The sequence below is a fragment of the Zea mays genome, chromosome 8 (genome assembly GCF_902167145.1).
Source record: "Zea mays cultivar B73 chromosome 8, Zm-B73-REFERENCE-NAM-5.0, whole genome shotgun sequence".
Classification (NCBI taxonomy): Eukaryota; Viridiplantae; Streptophyta; class Magnoliopsida; order Poales; family Poaceae; genus Zea; species Zea mays.
In genome coordinates this window covers 158,416,558-158,432,381 of record NC_050103.1, presented here as the reverse complement: position 1 = coordinate 158,432,381, position 15,824 = coordinate 158,416,558, and the positions used below count along the sequence as shown (strand labels likewise).

The 15,824-nt window shown below is 51.0% G+C and overlaps 1 protein-coding gene across 1 annotated transcript; it reads right to left on the bottom strand.

The window, feature by feature from the left end:
• Positions 1-252: 252 nt before the first annotated feature.
• Positions 253-5,470, bottom strand: LOC100284704 (acid phosphatase). Its single transcript, NM_001157599.2, has 10 exons — positions 4,978-5,470; positions 4,657-4,751; positions 4,483-4,550; positions 4,336-4,379; positions 4,181-4,258; positions 3,917-4,070; positions 1,370-1,522; positions 1,179-1,289; positions 958-1,023; positions 253-875 (listed from the first exon to the last, which is right to left on the bottom strand). Exons 1-10 carry the CDS (start codon positions 5,289-5,291, stop codon positions 702-704), a joined length of 1,257 nt encoding a protein of 418 aa, NP_001151071.1. The 5' UTR covers positions 5,292-5,470; the 3' UTR covers positions 253-701.
• Positions 5,471-15,824: the final 10,354 nt, after the last annotated feature.

Here is a 15,824-nt window from a genome sequence, read left to right as displayed (position 1 = left end):
TAAGTTAATATGGTTTTATGCAAAATATATTTATGTACTATTGTTGATCATATATTGTTGATCATATGAGAAAGATATTTATATATTATATTTTCACTGTAGGGGATCGAACGAGCTGAAGAGCGTGTTACAAAATTGCAGAGTAGAATCATAATTTGGAGATACATAAAATCAATTTCTATCCCCCACACTATAAATTTGAGATAAACTTATATGATAACTTTGGAAAGTGGTGGAATGTCACATTCAAAAAAAATATACTATTTCAATAGTAAGATTCCAATTCCTACGGGGCCGTAAATTTCAATTCTTGTAAAGTGAAGGGATCCATACGGCCACATTTGGTTGCCATGGTTCAGACGGGAGCAAGACAAAATCAATCACATACCCCATGCTGAATACAACACCTTCCTATAACAAACCACACTGAAAAAAATAGTGGGGGCTGGGCAGTATTCATCTGGTAGTTGCCGTAGCCTACATCGTTACATCCAAAATGCAGGGCTGCCTGCACCAAATCATTTGTAGGGCCAAGGAAGCCGGTAATCGGCAGAGAAGGTGAACAAAAAAAATAGACATTGCAACAAACAAATATTGAGGGCAAAACACTAGACAAACCAAACTGACAAGAGGTAATAAAAGATCGACATCACCACAGGAACTAAAGACACCTACGGAGTGTGGACATGTCTGCGTGTTTGTTAGGCTGCTGAGGGAGCTTCCTTTTCCTCAGCTGCAACATCTTGTTGGTCAGCTGTAGCTGAAGCAGCTACCTTTTCTTTGTCTAGTGATACAGCTGCTGAGAGCCAATCAGAAGCTGTGGCTCCGATTTCAAGCTCCACTTGTCCATGAACATTCAGAGGGGTGACAGATATCTGTATGTTGTAAAGTGGGGTGAATAATTAGCCATTTGAAAGGGTGGAGGGGGAAGCAGAGAGAGAGAGAGAGAGAGCTCACAAATCCATTCTCCAAAGCTCTCAAATCGATATCCTCATCTAAACCTTCATATCGCTTCTCGACAAACTGCATTTTGATGTAACAAGAGAAGAAAACAGTTCTCACTATTCTATATAGGCTCATAAATATAAATAACAGTTCGAGTCAAAGAAACAGTTTGTATAACAACCAACAATGTGATGAATTGCTATGTCGAATTGACTAGAAAGTGTTCTAATCACCTCAGCACGGAATAACTTCTTCACTACTTCTCGAATCTCTTGTTTACCAGCAGCTGCAACAGACTCAACCTCGACTGCCTTTCGTTGGGCACTAACTCTACGTGCAGCTCCCTAAAGATGAAGGCAACAATCAGTTCAATGATGTGCTGGCCAGGACATGAAAAAATTCCGTAGCATAGAGATCATCTTACTGCTGCAGATGCATCCTTCCCAAGCTGTGCCAACTGAATACCGAGGCTTTGATGCATGCCCATGAAGTGAGTAGCAGATAAGGGCCTGCTTGTTGACACAGCTTCCCAACTTTGAGCAGGACTGTATCCACTCTGTTTGGTCAACTTGAAACCCTGGCATCCGAAGGAATATAAAATTAAATAGTAATAATTTCATTTAAAGGGAGAACTAAAACAACATCAGTGCTACAAGTTTTTTATCACAGTTGTCAAAAAGAATGTTAATCAACTCGAGATAAATTCAAGATTCGCACTGCACCACTATCATTATTGTTGGGACCTAACACATGGGCCCAACCACTCGAAAATAAGCGGAAGCAACAACACGCGACAAAACAGTGGCTAGATAGCTAAGATGTCTTGTCAAGCGTGTCCTATCCGAGGCGGGAGGGGGGGGCAGACATGGGTATTTATAGGATAACCAAGGGTCTAGAGCCTAAAGTACGGTCATGCCCTTGGTTACCTGCTACACCCCGAGAATATATTGTACAACGGGGTAATTACAGAACAGTGCTACCCTATACCTTGTTACACCGCATATCACATCCTCGCTATAGGCTGGCAAGTGGGACCGCATGGCCACCCCATCACAGGGGCCGCCTCACCGTGGCCCAAGTCCTGTGCACCTCCGTCTTAATGGTCTTCATCTCCAACCCCCTCGAAGTCCTCGTTGACGGTGGGTCGGGCCACACCTCGAATCTGGTACAAGGGACAGGGTCGTTAGCCTTCATGCTTCCTTGGGGCCTGTCTGGAGCGAATGTGCCTTCGCTCGATGGTTAGGCCTTCGCAAAGAACCAATCCCCATTTGCCTTCGGCGACTGCATCGTCTTAGGCCGAGGGTATCCCTTGATTGCTGCATATGTGCACAAACTTGTGGTTGGCTGGCGGTACCTGAGAGTGACCGAGGTCTGATTTGGCACTCGTCCCAACATTAGCTCCTGAGGGAATGGCTCAACTTGATGAGTTGATCCTGAAGTCCTTCTAAAAGAGCGAACGGAGGCTACCCTCGATTGCAAGTTGGGCTATGCTTGGGGGCAATAGTGAAATGATCGTTGCGGCGCGGTGACGTGATTGGTGTGACATTGCATTGTGCGCTTTTTTAGATTTCAATGTGGGTTTGGAATATAAAAATGTCATGCCATTGATTTTAGGGTTTTCTCTACGTTTCCTTGCTTCTCAGTTGCAACTGTCGTCATTCCTGTCGCCGTTGGTGCTCTCTTTCTTCCTCGCGCTCGCTCACTCGCCGCTACTCGTTGTCGGTCCACTGTGACACCGCCGACATTGGCTCACGTCAAGCAAACTGCACATCGCCTCCGCCGGTACATGATGACGCCCTCTTCATCGTCATTGTCTAGCGGGGCCACGTCGACGGAGAACACGGTGAGCGCATAGCCGCCGTCGTCGGGGGAATGGGAATCTGTTGCTCACCACGTGGCAGGCCACGAGTCCATGGAGTTTGGGCGATCTAGGATCTCCTCAAGGCGCGTGAAAGAGTTTCAATAACTTGGGTATTTTGGATCAAGGAGTGGGCGCGTCCCGGGGTCGGAGACAATGCCATCTACAGAGGGAGAAATAGTAGTGTTCAAGGCGTTCTTCACTGTTGGCATCCACCTACCATGCCATCGTCTTGGGGTCTTCGTCTCTGACCCCCTCGAAGTCCTCGTTGACGATGGGTCAGGCCACACCTCGACTTCGGTATTGAGGCGGAGGGTCGTCAACCTTCACGCTTCCTTGGGGGCCGTCTGGAGCGGATGTGCCTTCACTCGGTGGTTAGGCCTTCACAAAGAACCAGCCCTCATTTGCCTTCGACGACTGCATCGTCTTAGGCTGAGGGTAGCCCTTGATTCCTGCACATGTGCAGAAACTTGTGGTTGTCTGGCGGTAGCTGAGAGTGATCGAGTTCAACCCTAGTCCCAACAATTATTTCCATAGATCATAATTGGCTTCTACTTTAGCAAAAGGTTGGCATGCTTTGCAGATAATTGAATAACCATATGATTAGTATATTCTTATGAAGAAATCTTGAAGAATATTGGACCACTTGTGGATAAACCGCTAAGGTAATGCCTACAGAGCTTAGCATTCTATACAACTCAGCGGTCAAAGTCAAGCTATGAACTTATAATGAATAAAAGCAGCAATTAACTCACTAGGACAAAAATTGAGACAGTGCCACACTAGGCTACAACATATAACATGGCAACATTGTACTCAAGGAAGAACCAAAATGTCAGATAGATCCACATGATTATTATGATGTATTAAGTCGATATAACAAGTGAGATAAGTCATAAGTAATAGTGAGGAAACTAAAGCAGTATGTGATGCTTAGCTGATCTTATAATTGCAATTTATTGCTCTAGCCGATCACAATGGTGGGACCAATATATGGTTTTAACTAAGTGCCAAAGTACAGTAACCAAATGAGTTCATGTCATCCTAGAGCTTCGGTATTACCGTTCCCTCTAAAGTGGAGTTTAAGATTCAGGGTATCATTGAGAAAATGACCTTATTTGCAGATGGTGCACTTGGAACTCCAATATTCAATAGGCAACCTCTGAGGAAAGTTCCTTTCTCAATGTCATCCAAAGCAGCATTTATCAATGGTAAACAGGCCTGAGCTGCATCCTTGAAGTCACTGTCTTTGGTTTCGTCCTTCTTCCTAGTCAGTAGTCACATATATCCATCATGTATTGTTGTCATGAACCAATAACGTTAATGATGATGTACAAAATTTGAAATATAAAATCAATACAGGTAGAAGCATCTCACCAATTCAATGAGATTGCAATTGAAGGCACCCCATACACTAAGGCCTCCCTCGCAGCAGCAATGGCAGAAGAGTGGAACCTACAGAGTTCTGAAATGAATTGATAACAAAATAGAAAATGGACAGTCAATGGACCATTTCTGAAACAAGAGCATACATCTCATATCCACAATTTGATCCCGTGTTGATACCACTGATCACCTGTATAAACAAAATAAGTGGTTTTTTAAAACCACAAATCAAATTACCTTCAAGATAGTAACACTTGGAAATCCTATTCCGAAAGAATAAACAATCACGGTACCAAAGCAGGAGACGACCAAGGAAACAGCCTCCCAGATAAGGCCAACGAGACACAGTCAACCGGCGTGCCTAAGTTTTCAATGATCAAAGTCAGCAAAGATAAAATATCGGGACCACCGGGCTCAGCAATGTGTGACCCAAATTGTGCACAATTGAATGAACGAATGGCCCTCACCTGATGTCTCAAAAGCTTTAGCGCCTGTGAAATCCACGGATGACGCAGCGATGGTTTCACGGATGGTAATTGAATGGCCACAGGCTTGCTTGTCCCTTCAAATAAACAAAGGGCCCCAAATCAGTTCGGTTCCACAATCACAGGCAAATGGCAACCAAATTAGTACATTAATGGGAGTAAACAGGCGCAGGGCGTCCCAAATCAGGACTACTTAATTTATCTCCCAACAAATCCAATGGAAAGCAAACAGTACTTTGCAATCATAAGAGCAAATGTAAGGGGAAATTAAGACGCCTTGGTTTTCTAAGTCGCAGCACGTACGATTCGGGGGCACACACGTGGACGTCGCAGCGGCCGGCGGCAACGAGGGCGTCGACGAGCGCCGCGAGACCCGCCGACCGGATCCCCCCGGCACAGGTCAGCAGCACGATGGGCCTCGCCGGCGTCCCATCTCCCGCGGGGGCATCGGACGCCTCCGCTTCCTGAGCCTCAGCCTCAGCCTCGCTAGCTGTGGCGGCGGTGCTGACCTCTGCCGCGGACGGGCGGCGGGCGGCGAGCACGGACTGTAGGTTGGAGACGAGCGCGGACGGGAGCGGGTTGCGCTTCGGAGCATCCTCGCCGGAGGTCGACTCCATCTGTCTCGCCGCCGGAGAGGTTATTTGCCGCTTGTCGGGGATGGCGTGGGGAAGAGAGAGATGTACCAACGAAGCGGCGGTGGCGAGGAAGTGCAAATGGACTGAAATAGGCGTTCTTTATGGATTTCAAGACCGGGCCCGCTTTTACGTATAGGCTGTAGGGTGAGGCTCCTTTTCTGACCTGCACATATTTGGGGAAATGTCGAGTACAGGCTGTAGGGTGAGGCTGTAGGGTGAGGCTCCTTTTACGTATAGTCAAATGCGCGTCCATTTGGAACTTGAAACCTAAACCAGTATGATTAGCTAGAGCCTTTTGATGTGTTTGGTTTGTGGAGTCACCCAATGCTTCATGAGGTGATGCATCATAAGTTAATTCCATCAATTTTAGTGGAATCAACTCACTCCTCATGTATATACTAATTATTAGCTTATGAGGAATGAGGTGGTGATGGACCAACTCATTCTATTCAACAAACCAAATAAAAATGCGAGGAGTGAGAAGAAGATGGATCACTTTATTCCTCAAACCAAACACACCCTTTTTCTTTGATCTATCGACTTGTTTGTTCCATTTTTCAGCTTCTGACCATTATCAGATGCTCAAAAAATCGTAAAGTTCAAGTTATAAGTTTTAAAAGACATTTAGAAAACTCATTTTATTTATTATTTAGATTAGAAATATTTTTAAAACTATTTAAATTGATATTATAAACTGCAGTTTCATATTAGAGTTGAAACCTAGAGTCATCTCAAACATCCCTCGGAGTCTTTGTTTTTGGGCATGTACAATGGCTCAATTAAGCCGGTCTTGTAAAATTTGTAGACAAACAAAACACCTTATTGATGCTAGGAGAAGAGAACGGGAGCTAGACGTGTGCTCTAGGTCGAGTCATGCGTCGGAAGTATAGGTGTACCTTCGGGTTATCTGGTTCGACCTAGCTCAAGTCTAAAAATGTTTTGATCCATTTAAATTTTGATTTTGGGTCAATACGATTAGAAATTATTTTTAGTTATGTCGGGTCGGCACATGGTCTTAGACCTCGATCCACAGTTCGACACGTAATTGTTTAAAGCTCATTTCGGACGGTTCAAAATTATAAAAAACCAAAAAATCAATTTCTGATCCGACGGGAGCTTAAAATTTAAAACAAATTTATTAAAAAATAAAATATAAGATACATAAATTTGATCAAAATAAAACTTAATATTTCTATTAAGTTAATCGAGCTATGCAATAACTACCTCGTTAAAAAATCTCTTCTTAGAAGGAAAAAGAGTGCAACTAGCTTCAGACATAGTTTATAAGTTCAATTCATCTAATGTTCATAACAAAAGTAAAATTACATCACATACTCTAATTCAAAGCTGCAAAAAACATTTAACTAGTATCGTCTCCATCTTTGTGTTCTTTATCAAGCACATAAAAGTGTGGATTAAAGTGTGGTTTTAATAAATATATGGGTGTTTTCATGTCTCTATATAGGTCATTTCGTGCTTACCTTAAACAGATCGTGTGTGTGCCCGTCCGTGGGCCGTGACCTTAGCCCAAGCATGGCCCAGTATATTGGGCCATGCCTTCCTGACACTAATTATATGAGGGACGTGTCATGTCTGGGTAATGTTTTTTTCGTGCTTCGGACCCGCTATCAAGGCTGATTCAAATGTACACCTATAGTTGAGAGCGGTATTGTACGCCCGATATTGTCTCGAAAACGAGGGCAAGGGACATCTCGATAGGCGGTATTGGCGGCGGACGGGGCAGATGATGCAACATCGGAGGGGATGGAGGTGGAGCGTGCATACGTCGATGGTGAGGACGCCATGCAGGGGCATTAACAGGGTGACGTCGACGAGGTCTTCGTTAGGAGGGAGCCTGCTCAGGCTCTCCTATGACATCACGTCGTCGTCGGCGACCTCAACTCCATGTCATGTTTGTTCTTCCCGTGGTAGCTCAACCATTAGTTGACAACATTCGTGTCGTATGTCGGTTTGGTTGACTAAACAGTCATGCATTATACTATCCATAGTGCATTCCTATGAAGCTTTAGAGCGTCCTAAAGCCACAACAGTTACCCTAAAAGCGCATCTTAAATCTAGGGACACCCTAAAGCCAAAGGGATTGCCCCTAAAAGGTATCCTAAATGTAGGGGTAGGTTCTCATGTCCCTAAATCTAGGACGTTCTCTCTCTTTCTCTCTAAAGTTTTTCTAAACTACAAGTTAAACACATAATTATGTGTTACCATTTTAGACTATGAAAAATATATATGTAAAAAATCTAATTTAAAATATATTAGAAATATGGTGTATTGTGTAAATAGAGGATGGATTTAGAGAGAATCGTTGTGGGAGCTGAGATTTAGAGAGATAGAATCTTTTAAAGAATGGTGAAAAAGTGGGATTTATAGAGATGATATAATGGAAACTGCTACGATAATTGGAAAAAATGGGATCTAGGAGAGGATATTGTCGGGAACCATAATTAGGGGTACCCCAAGACTCCTAGTCTCAGCTGGTAACCCCCATCAGCACAAAGCTGCAAAGGCCTGATGGGCGCGATTAAGGTTAAGGCTCAGTCCACGCAAGGGACACTATCTCGCCTCGCTCGAGCCCAGCCTCGGGCAAAGGCAGCCAACCCCGAAGGATTCACGTCTCGCCCGAGGGTCCCCTCAAGCAACGGGCGCACCTTCGACTCGCCCGAGGCCTAGCTCGGGCAGGCTTCGCGGAGAAGCAACCTTGGCCAAATCGTCATGCCAACCGACCATATCGCAGGAGCATTTAATGCAAGGATCGACTGACACCTTATCCTGACGCGCGCTCCTCAGTCGACAGGGCTGAAGTGACCGCAGTCACTTCGCCGCTCCACTGACCGACCCGACAGGAAAACAGCGTCGCCTGCCCCGCTCCGACTGCTGTGCCACTCGACAGAGTGAGGCTGACAGCAGCTAAGTCCAGCCTCGGGCGCCATAGGAAGCTCCGTCTCGCCCGACCCCAGGGCTCGGACTCAGCCTCGACCTCAGAAGACGGACTCCGCCTCGCCCGACCCCAGGGCTCGGACTCAGCCTCGACCTCGGAAGACGGACTCCGCCTCGCCTGACCCCAGGGCTCAGACTCAGCCTCGACCTCGGACGACGGTCTCCGCCTCGCTCGACCCCAGGGCTCAGACTCAGCATCGACCTCGGACGACGGTCTCCGCCTCGCCCGACCCTCGGGCCCAGACTCGACCTCGACCTCGGAGGAGCCTCCGCCTCGCCCGACCTCGGGCTCGGACCGACCACGTCACAGGGGGGGTCATCATTATCCTACCCCTAGCTAGCTCAGGCTACGGGGAACAAGACCGGCGTCCCATCTGGCTCGCCCCGGTAAACAAGTAATGATGGCACCCCGCGTGCTCCATGACGACGGCAGCTCTCAGCCCCTTACGGAAGCAAGGAGACGTCAGCAAGGATCCGACAGCCCCGACAGCTGTACTTCCACAGGGCTCAAGCACTCCTCCGACGGCCACGACATCACATGAACAGGGCGCCAAAACCTCTCCGTCTGCCACAACGACATGTACTTAGGGCTCTAGCTCCTCTCTGCTAGACACGTTAGCACACTGCTACGCCCCCCATTGTACACCTGGGCCCTCTCCTTACGCCTATAAAAGGAAGGTCCAGGGCTCTCGTACGAGAAGGTTGGTCGCGCGGGAGAACGGGCTGCCGGACAGTCTCTCTCTCTCTCCCTCGCGGACGCTTGTAACCCCCTACTGCAAGCGCACCCGACCTGGGCGCAGGACAACACAGAGGCCGCGAGTTTCCCCTTTGCCGTTCTTCCCCCCTTCGTGCTCCGTCTCGCGCCGACCCATCTGGGCTGGGACACGCGGCGACAATTTACTCGTCGGTCCAGGGACCCCCCGGGTCGAAACGCCGACAGTTGGCGCGCTAGGTAGGGGCCTGCTGCGTGTTGACGAACAACTTCCCGTCAAGCTCCAGATGGGTAGTCTCCAGCAACCTCTCCAACCAGGGACGATGCTTCGTTTCGGGAGTCTTGAGTTCATGTCCCTCGACGGCAGCTACAACATGATACTCCTTCCTTCGCCGCGCGACAACGACAATGGCGGCCGTCAGCTCGCCCGCCAGCGGCGGAATCGACGACGTCTTCCCCACGTGACGGAAGAGCAACATCCGGGTCTATCCCGTCACCTTCCCCGCCGACGGAGGAGGAGGCGGGGCAGGCATGGCCAAGCTGGAGACGGCACCTCGTCGGCTGTCGAGCGAGTCGACGGCGCCGACGCCCCAACGGGGGACACGTCGGGCGTTGACTTCGCGTCTGAGACGAAGACGAGCGTCGTTTCCCCGCAACACGCCAACTCCCAGTAGACGGACGACGCCAGCACGCTCGCGAAGGACTTACTGGGCATTAGCCTCGTACCTGAGACAACGGTGCAGTCCGTCCCTGACGCGACTTCGTCACCACCCGTTGATCAAGAGGTACCGTCCGTTTCCCATCCCATGCCTTTTAAACTCAGCTGCGACCCACCAAGCGACCCCGCTTTGGTGGACGCTTTCATAAAGGCATGTCCAAACCCTCCGGGGTATCATATGCGGTCACCCTAGGACCGGCTGACGACCATCTCGACCTACGGGCCTCTGGGTTCCGAGGAAGATGACGAGCCCGACTCTGGTTGGGATTTCTCCGGGCTCGATAACCCCAGTGCCATGCGGGACTTCATGACCGCATGTGACTACTGCCTCTCCGATTGCTCCGATAGCAGCCACAGCCTCGGCGACGAGGACTGTGGCCCAAGTCGCGAATGCTTCCACGTCGATCTAGGGGGTCTCAACGAAGGCAACCATCTTGGTATGCCGGAGGACGGTGATCCCCCTAGGCCTGCGCCTCACGTTGACATCCTTCGGGAGCTAGTTGTGGTCCCAGTCCCTGCGGGGGGTCAGGACGCACAGCTCGAGCAAATCCGCAAGGTACAGGCCAGGCTCCACGAGGAAGCAGGACAACTTGTGCAGCTTCGGCAAAATATCGGGCAGGAGTGGGCAGGCCGAGCACCGGCCGGAGAAGCGCGTCACCTGGCCCAGGACGTCCAGCACCGCATCACCGACGATGCCAGGGCAAGGCTGCCCTCGACTTCCAGTGGGGTCGGCCAGAACCTGGCTGCCGCAGCGATACTACTCCGAGCGATGTCGGAACCATCCGCCACCGAGGAGCGGCGTATCCAAGGAGAGCTCAGGAATCTCCTAGAAGATGCCGCGGTCCGACGGGCCGAGAGCTCTGCCTCCCGAAGGCAGGGGTACCCCCCGGAGCATCGCGCCGCGACTTCCCGATTCATGCGGGAAGCCTCGGTCCACACCGGGCGCACGCGGAACACCGCGCCTGCGGCTCCGGGTCGCCTCGGCAACGAGCACCACCGCCGCGACCGTCGAGCCCACCTCGACGAGAAGGTGCACCGAGGCTACCACCCTAGGCGTGGGGGACGTTACGACAGCGGGGAGGATCGGAGCCCCTCGCCCGAACCACCCGGTCCGCGAGCTTTCAGCCGGGCCATACGACGGGCGCCGTTCCCGACCCGGTTCCGAACCCCGACTACCATCACCAAGTACTCGGGGGAGTCGAAGCCGGAACTGTGGCTCGCGGACTACCGGCTGGCCTGCCAGCTGGGTGGAACGGACGACGACAACCTCGTCATCCGCAACCTTCCCCTTTTCCTCTCTGACGCCGCCCGAGCCTGGCTGGAGCTTCTGCCTCCTGCGCAGATCTCCAACTGGGACGACTTGGTCAAAGCCTTCGCCGAAAACTTCCAGGGCACATACGTGCGCCCTGGGATCTCAGAAGCTGCCGCCAGCAGCCGGGAGAGTCCCTGAGGGACTACATCCAGCGATTTTCGAAGCAGCGCACCGAGCTGCCCAACATCACCGACTCGGATGTCATCGGCGCGTTCCTCGCCGGCACCACTTGCCGCGACCTGGTGAGAAAGCTGGGTCGCAAGACTCCCACCAGGGCGAGCGAGCTGATGGACATCGCCACCAAGTTCGCCTCTAGGCAGGAGGCGGTCGAGGCCATCTTCTGGAAGGACAAGCAGCCTCAGGGGCGCCAGCCGGAAGACGTCCCTGAGGCGTCCGCTCAGCGCGGCGCAAGGAAGAAGGGCAAGAAGAAGTCGCAAGCGAAACGCGACGCCGCCGACGCGGACCTTGTCGCCGCCGCCAAGCACAGGAACCCTCGGAAGCCTCCCGGAGGCGCCAACCTGTTCGACAAGATGCTCAAGGAGCCATGCCCCTATCATCAGGGTCTCGTCAAGCACACCCTTGAGGAGTGCGTCATGCTTCGGTGCCACTTCCACAGGGCCGGGCCACCGGCGGAAGGTGGCCGAGCCCACAACAACGACAAGAAGGAGGATCACAAGGCAGAGGAGTTCCCCGAGGTCCACGACTGCTTCATGATCTACGGTGGGAAAGTGGCGAACGCCTCGGCTCGGCACCGCAAGCAAGAGCGCCAGGAGGTCTGCTCGGTAAAGGTGGCGGCGCCAGTCTACCTGGACTGGTCCGACAAGCCCATCACCTTCGATAAGAGCGACCACCCCGACCGTGTGCCGAGCCCAGGAAAGTACCCGCTCGTTGTTGATCCCGTCATCGGCAACATCAGGCTTACCAAGGTCCTCATGGACGGAGGCAGCAGCCTCAACATCATCTACACCGAGACCCTCGGGCTCCTGCAGATCGATCTGTCCTCGATCCGGGCCGGTGCGGCGCCTTTTCACGGGATCATCCCCAGGAAACGCGTCCAACCCCTTGGACAACTCGATCTGCCCGTCTGCTTTGGGACTCCCTCCAACTTCCGAAAGGAAACCCTCACGTTCGAGGTGGTCGGGTTCCGAGGAACCACCACGCAGTGCTGGGGAGGCCATGTTACGCCAAGTTCATGGCCGTCCCCAACTACACCTACCTAAAGCTCAAGATGCAGGGCCCCAACGGGGTCGTCACCGTCGGCCCCACGTACCGACACGCGTACGAATGCGACGTGGAGTGCGTGGAGTACGACGAGGCCCTCATCGCCGACCTGGAGAGCCTCTCCAAGGGGGCACCAGATGCGAAGCGCCACGCCGGCAACTTCGAGCTAGCTGAGACGGTTAAGTCCGTCCCTCTCGACCCCAGCAACAACGCCTCCAAGCAGATCCGGATCGGCTCCGAGCTCGACCCCAAATAGGAAGCAGTGCTTGTCGACTTTCTCCGCGCGGACGCCGAAGTTTTTGCGTGGAGTCCCTCGGACATGCCTGGCATACCGAGGGATGTCGCCGAGCACTCGCTGGATATCCGAGCTAGGGCCCGACCCGTGAAGCAGCCTCTGCGCCGATTCGACGAAGAAAAGCGCAGAGCCATAGGCGAGGAGATCCACAAGCTGATGGCTGCAGGGTTCATCAAAGAGGTATTCCATCCCGAATGGCTTGCCAACCCTGTGCTTGTGAGAAAGAAAGGAGGGAAATGGCGGATGTGTGTAGACTACACTGGTCTAAACAAAGCATGTCCGAAGGTTCCCTACCCTCTGCCTCGCATCGATCAAATCGTGGATTCCACTGCTGGGTGCGAAACCCTGTCTTTCCTCGATGCCTACTCAGGGTATCACCAAATTAGGATGAAAGAGTCCGACCAGCTCGCGACTTCTTTCATCACACCCTTTGGCATGTACTACTATGTTACTATGCCATTCGGTTTGAGGAATGCGGGTGCGACATACCAAAGGTGCATGAACCACGTGTTCAGAGAACACATTGGTCGAACGGTCGAGGCTTACGTCGATTACATCGTAGTCAAGACAAGGAAAGCCTCCGACCTCCTTTCCGACCTTGAAACGACATTCCGGTGTCTCAAGGCGAAAGGCGTAAAACTCAATCCTGAGAAGTGTGTCTTCAGAGTCCCCCGAGGCATGCTCCTGGGGTTCATCATCTCCGAGCGGGGCATCGAGGCCAACCCAGAGAAAATCGCGGCCATCACCAACATGGGGCCCATCCAGGACTTGAAAGGAGTACAGAGGGTCATGGGATGCCTTGCGGCCCTAAGCCGTTTCATCTCGCGCCTCGACGAAAGAGGCCTACCTCTGTACCACTTCTTGAGGAAGACCGAGCGCTTCACTTGGACCCCCGAGGCTGAGGAAGCCCTCAGGAACCTAAAGACGCTCCTTACCAGCGCGCCCATCTTGGTGCCCCCCGCTGCCGGAGAAGTGTAACACCCCAGGTGTTGCCATGGCTGGAGCACACCTTGGCACTCAAGACTATGATCACATGTGGAAGAACTTAAGGAGCAAAAGTATAAGGGGCTTTGGAACTAAGTTTTTACCAAGAGTTGGGAATGACCAAAGGCATTACCCTAATTGTGTGCAACTATCACCTTGGGCGAGGGGGAAAGAACCCTAGGCCTCTCTTAAGCCCTATCTCCCAAAACCATGGATAAGAGGGGAAAGAGAGTGAGCAAATGTGCAAAACATGGGTAATCTTTACCCAAACCCTAAGCAACATTATAACCATCAATTAGGGGGGGAAATATTACAAAAAGGCCCCTAGGGAAACCCCATTTCAAATCTCCAAGTGGAGAGAGAGCTAGAGCTCTCTAATTCCCTCTAAGTCCCATTTTAGCCCTAAATCAAAGACCAACCGTGTTCACTTTAAAAATGGCGCCAAAACCACTTGGGTTCTATACCAAAAATGTGCAATACCACTTAGGGCACCCACTGGAAAAAGTTGAGCTCGAGACTCGGACGTTTGACATGCCATGGCATGGCTTTTGTCGTGATATGCTCAGTATGACACACCTGTTTTGGCACCCGAAGATCTCCCTCCCTAGGCCGTATCTGCCCCGGCGTCTCACAGTTGAGTGACAGCCCTAGGTGCCAGGAAGAGGTCTGCGCCGGACTTTTGCAAAGATTCGCGCGTTTGCGACCTCTGGCGACATTTGAACACTCGAAGAAACAAACCGCCACGTGTTCGACGCCGTCTGCCGCGCCAGAGCACGCCCGCCCGCGCGCCCGCGCCGCGCCCAAGCCAAGCCAGTGCCCTGGTCCGCGTCCGTGACTATAAAACGCCCAGGAGCCTTGGCCGTACCCCTCCGCACGCGCTCAAGCCTCGCCGGAGCTCAGTTCGCCACCGTTTGCCCATACGCGACGTGCCCGCGGCCACCCGAGCCCCGGCCACCGTAGACCGGCCAGCCCAGCCATTCCCAACCCCGTCCAGCCCTCGGAGAAGACTGTGCACGTCTCCGTGAAGCTCCCCGAGCGAGGAATCGGGCTCTGCTTCACCGGAGAGGCCGGCCCAAGGTCACCGGACTTCAACCGACCGCCGGCAACCGTGGACCGAGGTACACCGTGCACCTCTCTTCGATTCCTTACGCGGTTAGACTCCTTAGACCTCCACGAAGCTCCCTATGCCCTTGGATTGAACTATGCCGCCGTGGATAGGCCGGAGCACACGCCGCCGACGAGCTCGCCCGCCTGCTCACGTGGACCGGGCGATTCCGGCCATCCCCGACGACGAGCCGTACCTCGACGTGATCGCCAGACCCTCCCCGAGCCAACCCTACCCTTCGCCGGACCTCCCTCGCCGCCGGTAAGCCGCGCCACCCTTTTCTTTCCCGCGGCTACTGTTTCAGTTGAGGGAGGGACTGCGGGTGAGAGGGAGAGAAACCCAGGGGGTTAAGTGAAAGGTCAGAGACTCAAGTGAATAGTGCCTTAAGGGTAGATCTGCGAGGTTTGAATTGTTTTAAATCCAGGGACCTCGGCGCAAACTGTTTTTCCAGAAAAACTTAATTAAAACCTGATTTAAATTCAAACAGAAACTTTAAAAACCCATAACTTCTGTTTGGTTTATCCAATTTTGGTCAAACTAATTTTGCCAGACTCTAAATAAGGTAACCTGTCTAAGAAAAATATAAAACCCCATAAGTACTATAGAAAAATGTAAGGTCCTGAATTAATTACAGTTTGAACCAAAAGCTTAATAATAGCAAGAAAAATGGTTGTATTATTTAACTAAGGTTAGAAAAATTTAGAGAAGTTATTATCTACCTACTGACCTAGTTAAAAATGTTAAACACCTCTGTCCATTACATTAAGTTAGTTTTAACACCTTATTCCATATTATGCTTAAGTTTAAGAAAAATAGAAAAAGTGACATAAATAATGAACCAGAGGGCACCCCTATTTTTGTTGAGATACTTAGTCAATATAGTTCACTGGAAAAATGTATCATACCCAGTTGTAGTATAAAATAAGAAAGCTACCTTTTAAATTAATAAAACAAGGATAACTTAGAAAAACCCTACAAAAATAACCCCAAGGTAAAAACACCCCCACCCTTGGGATAACTATTGTTTTACTAAAGAGAACTTAGGAAAAATATGAAATCTGCTGTTTGACATTTTTCAAATAATGATGTAATAGAAAGAGCCTTTTTGACATTAAACTTAAGAAAATCATAACTAAATAACCACCCCTTAGTTTTCTGTGATTTTTAGCACAGAGACCTATTGTTACCAGAGGATGCCAACAAAAATAACCTT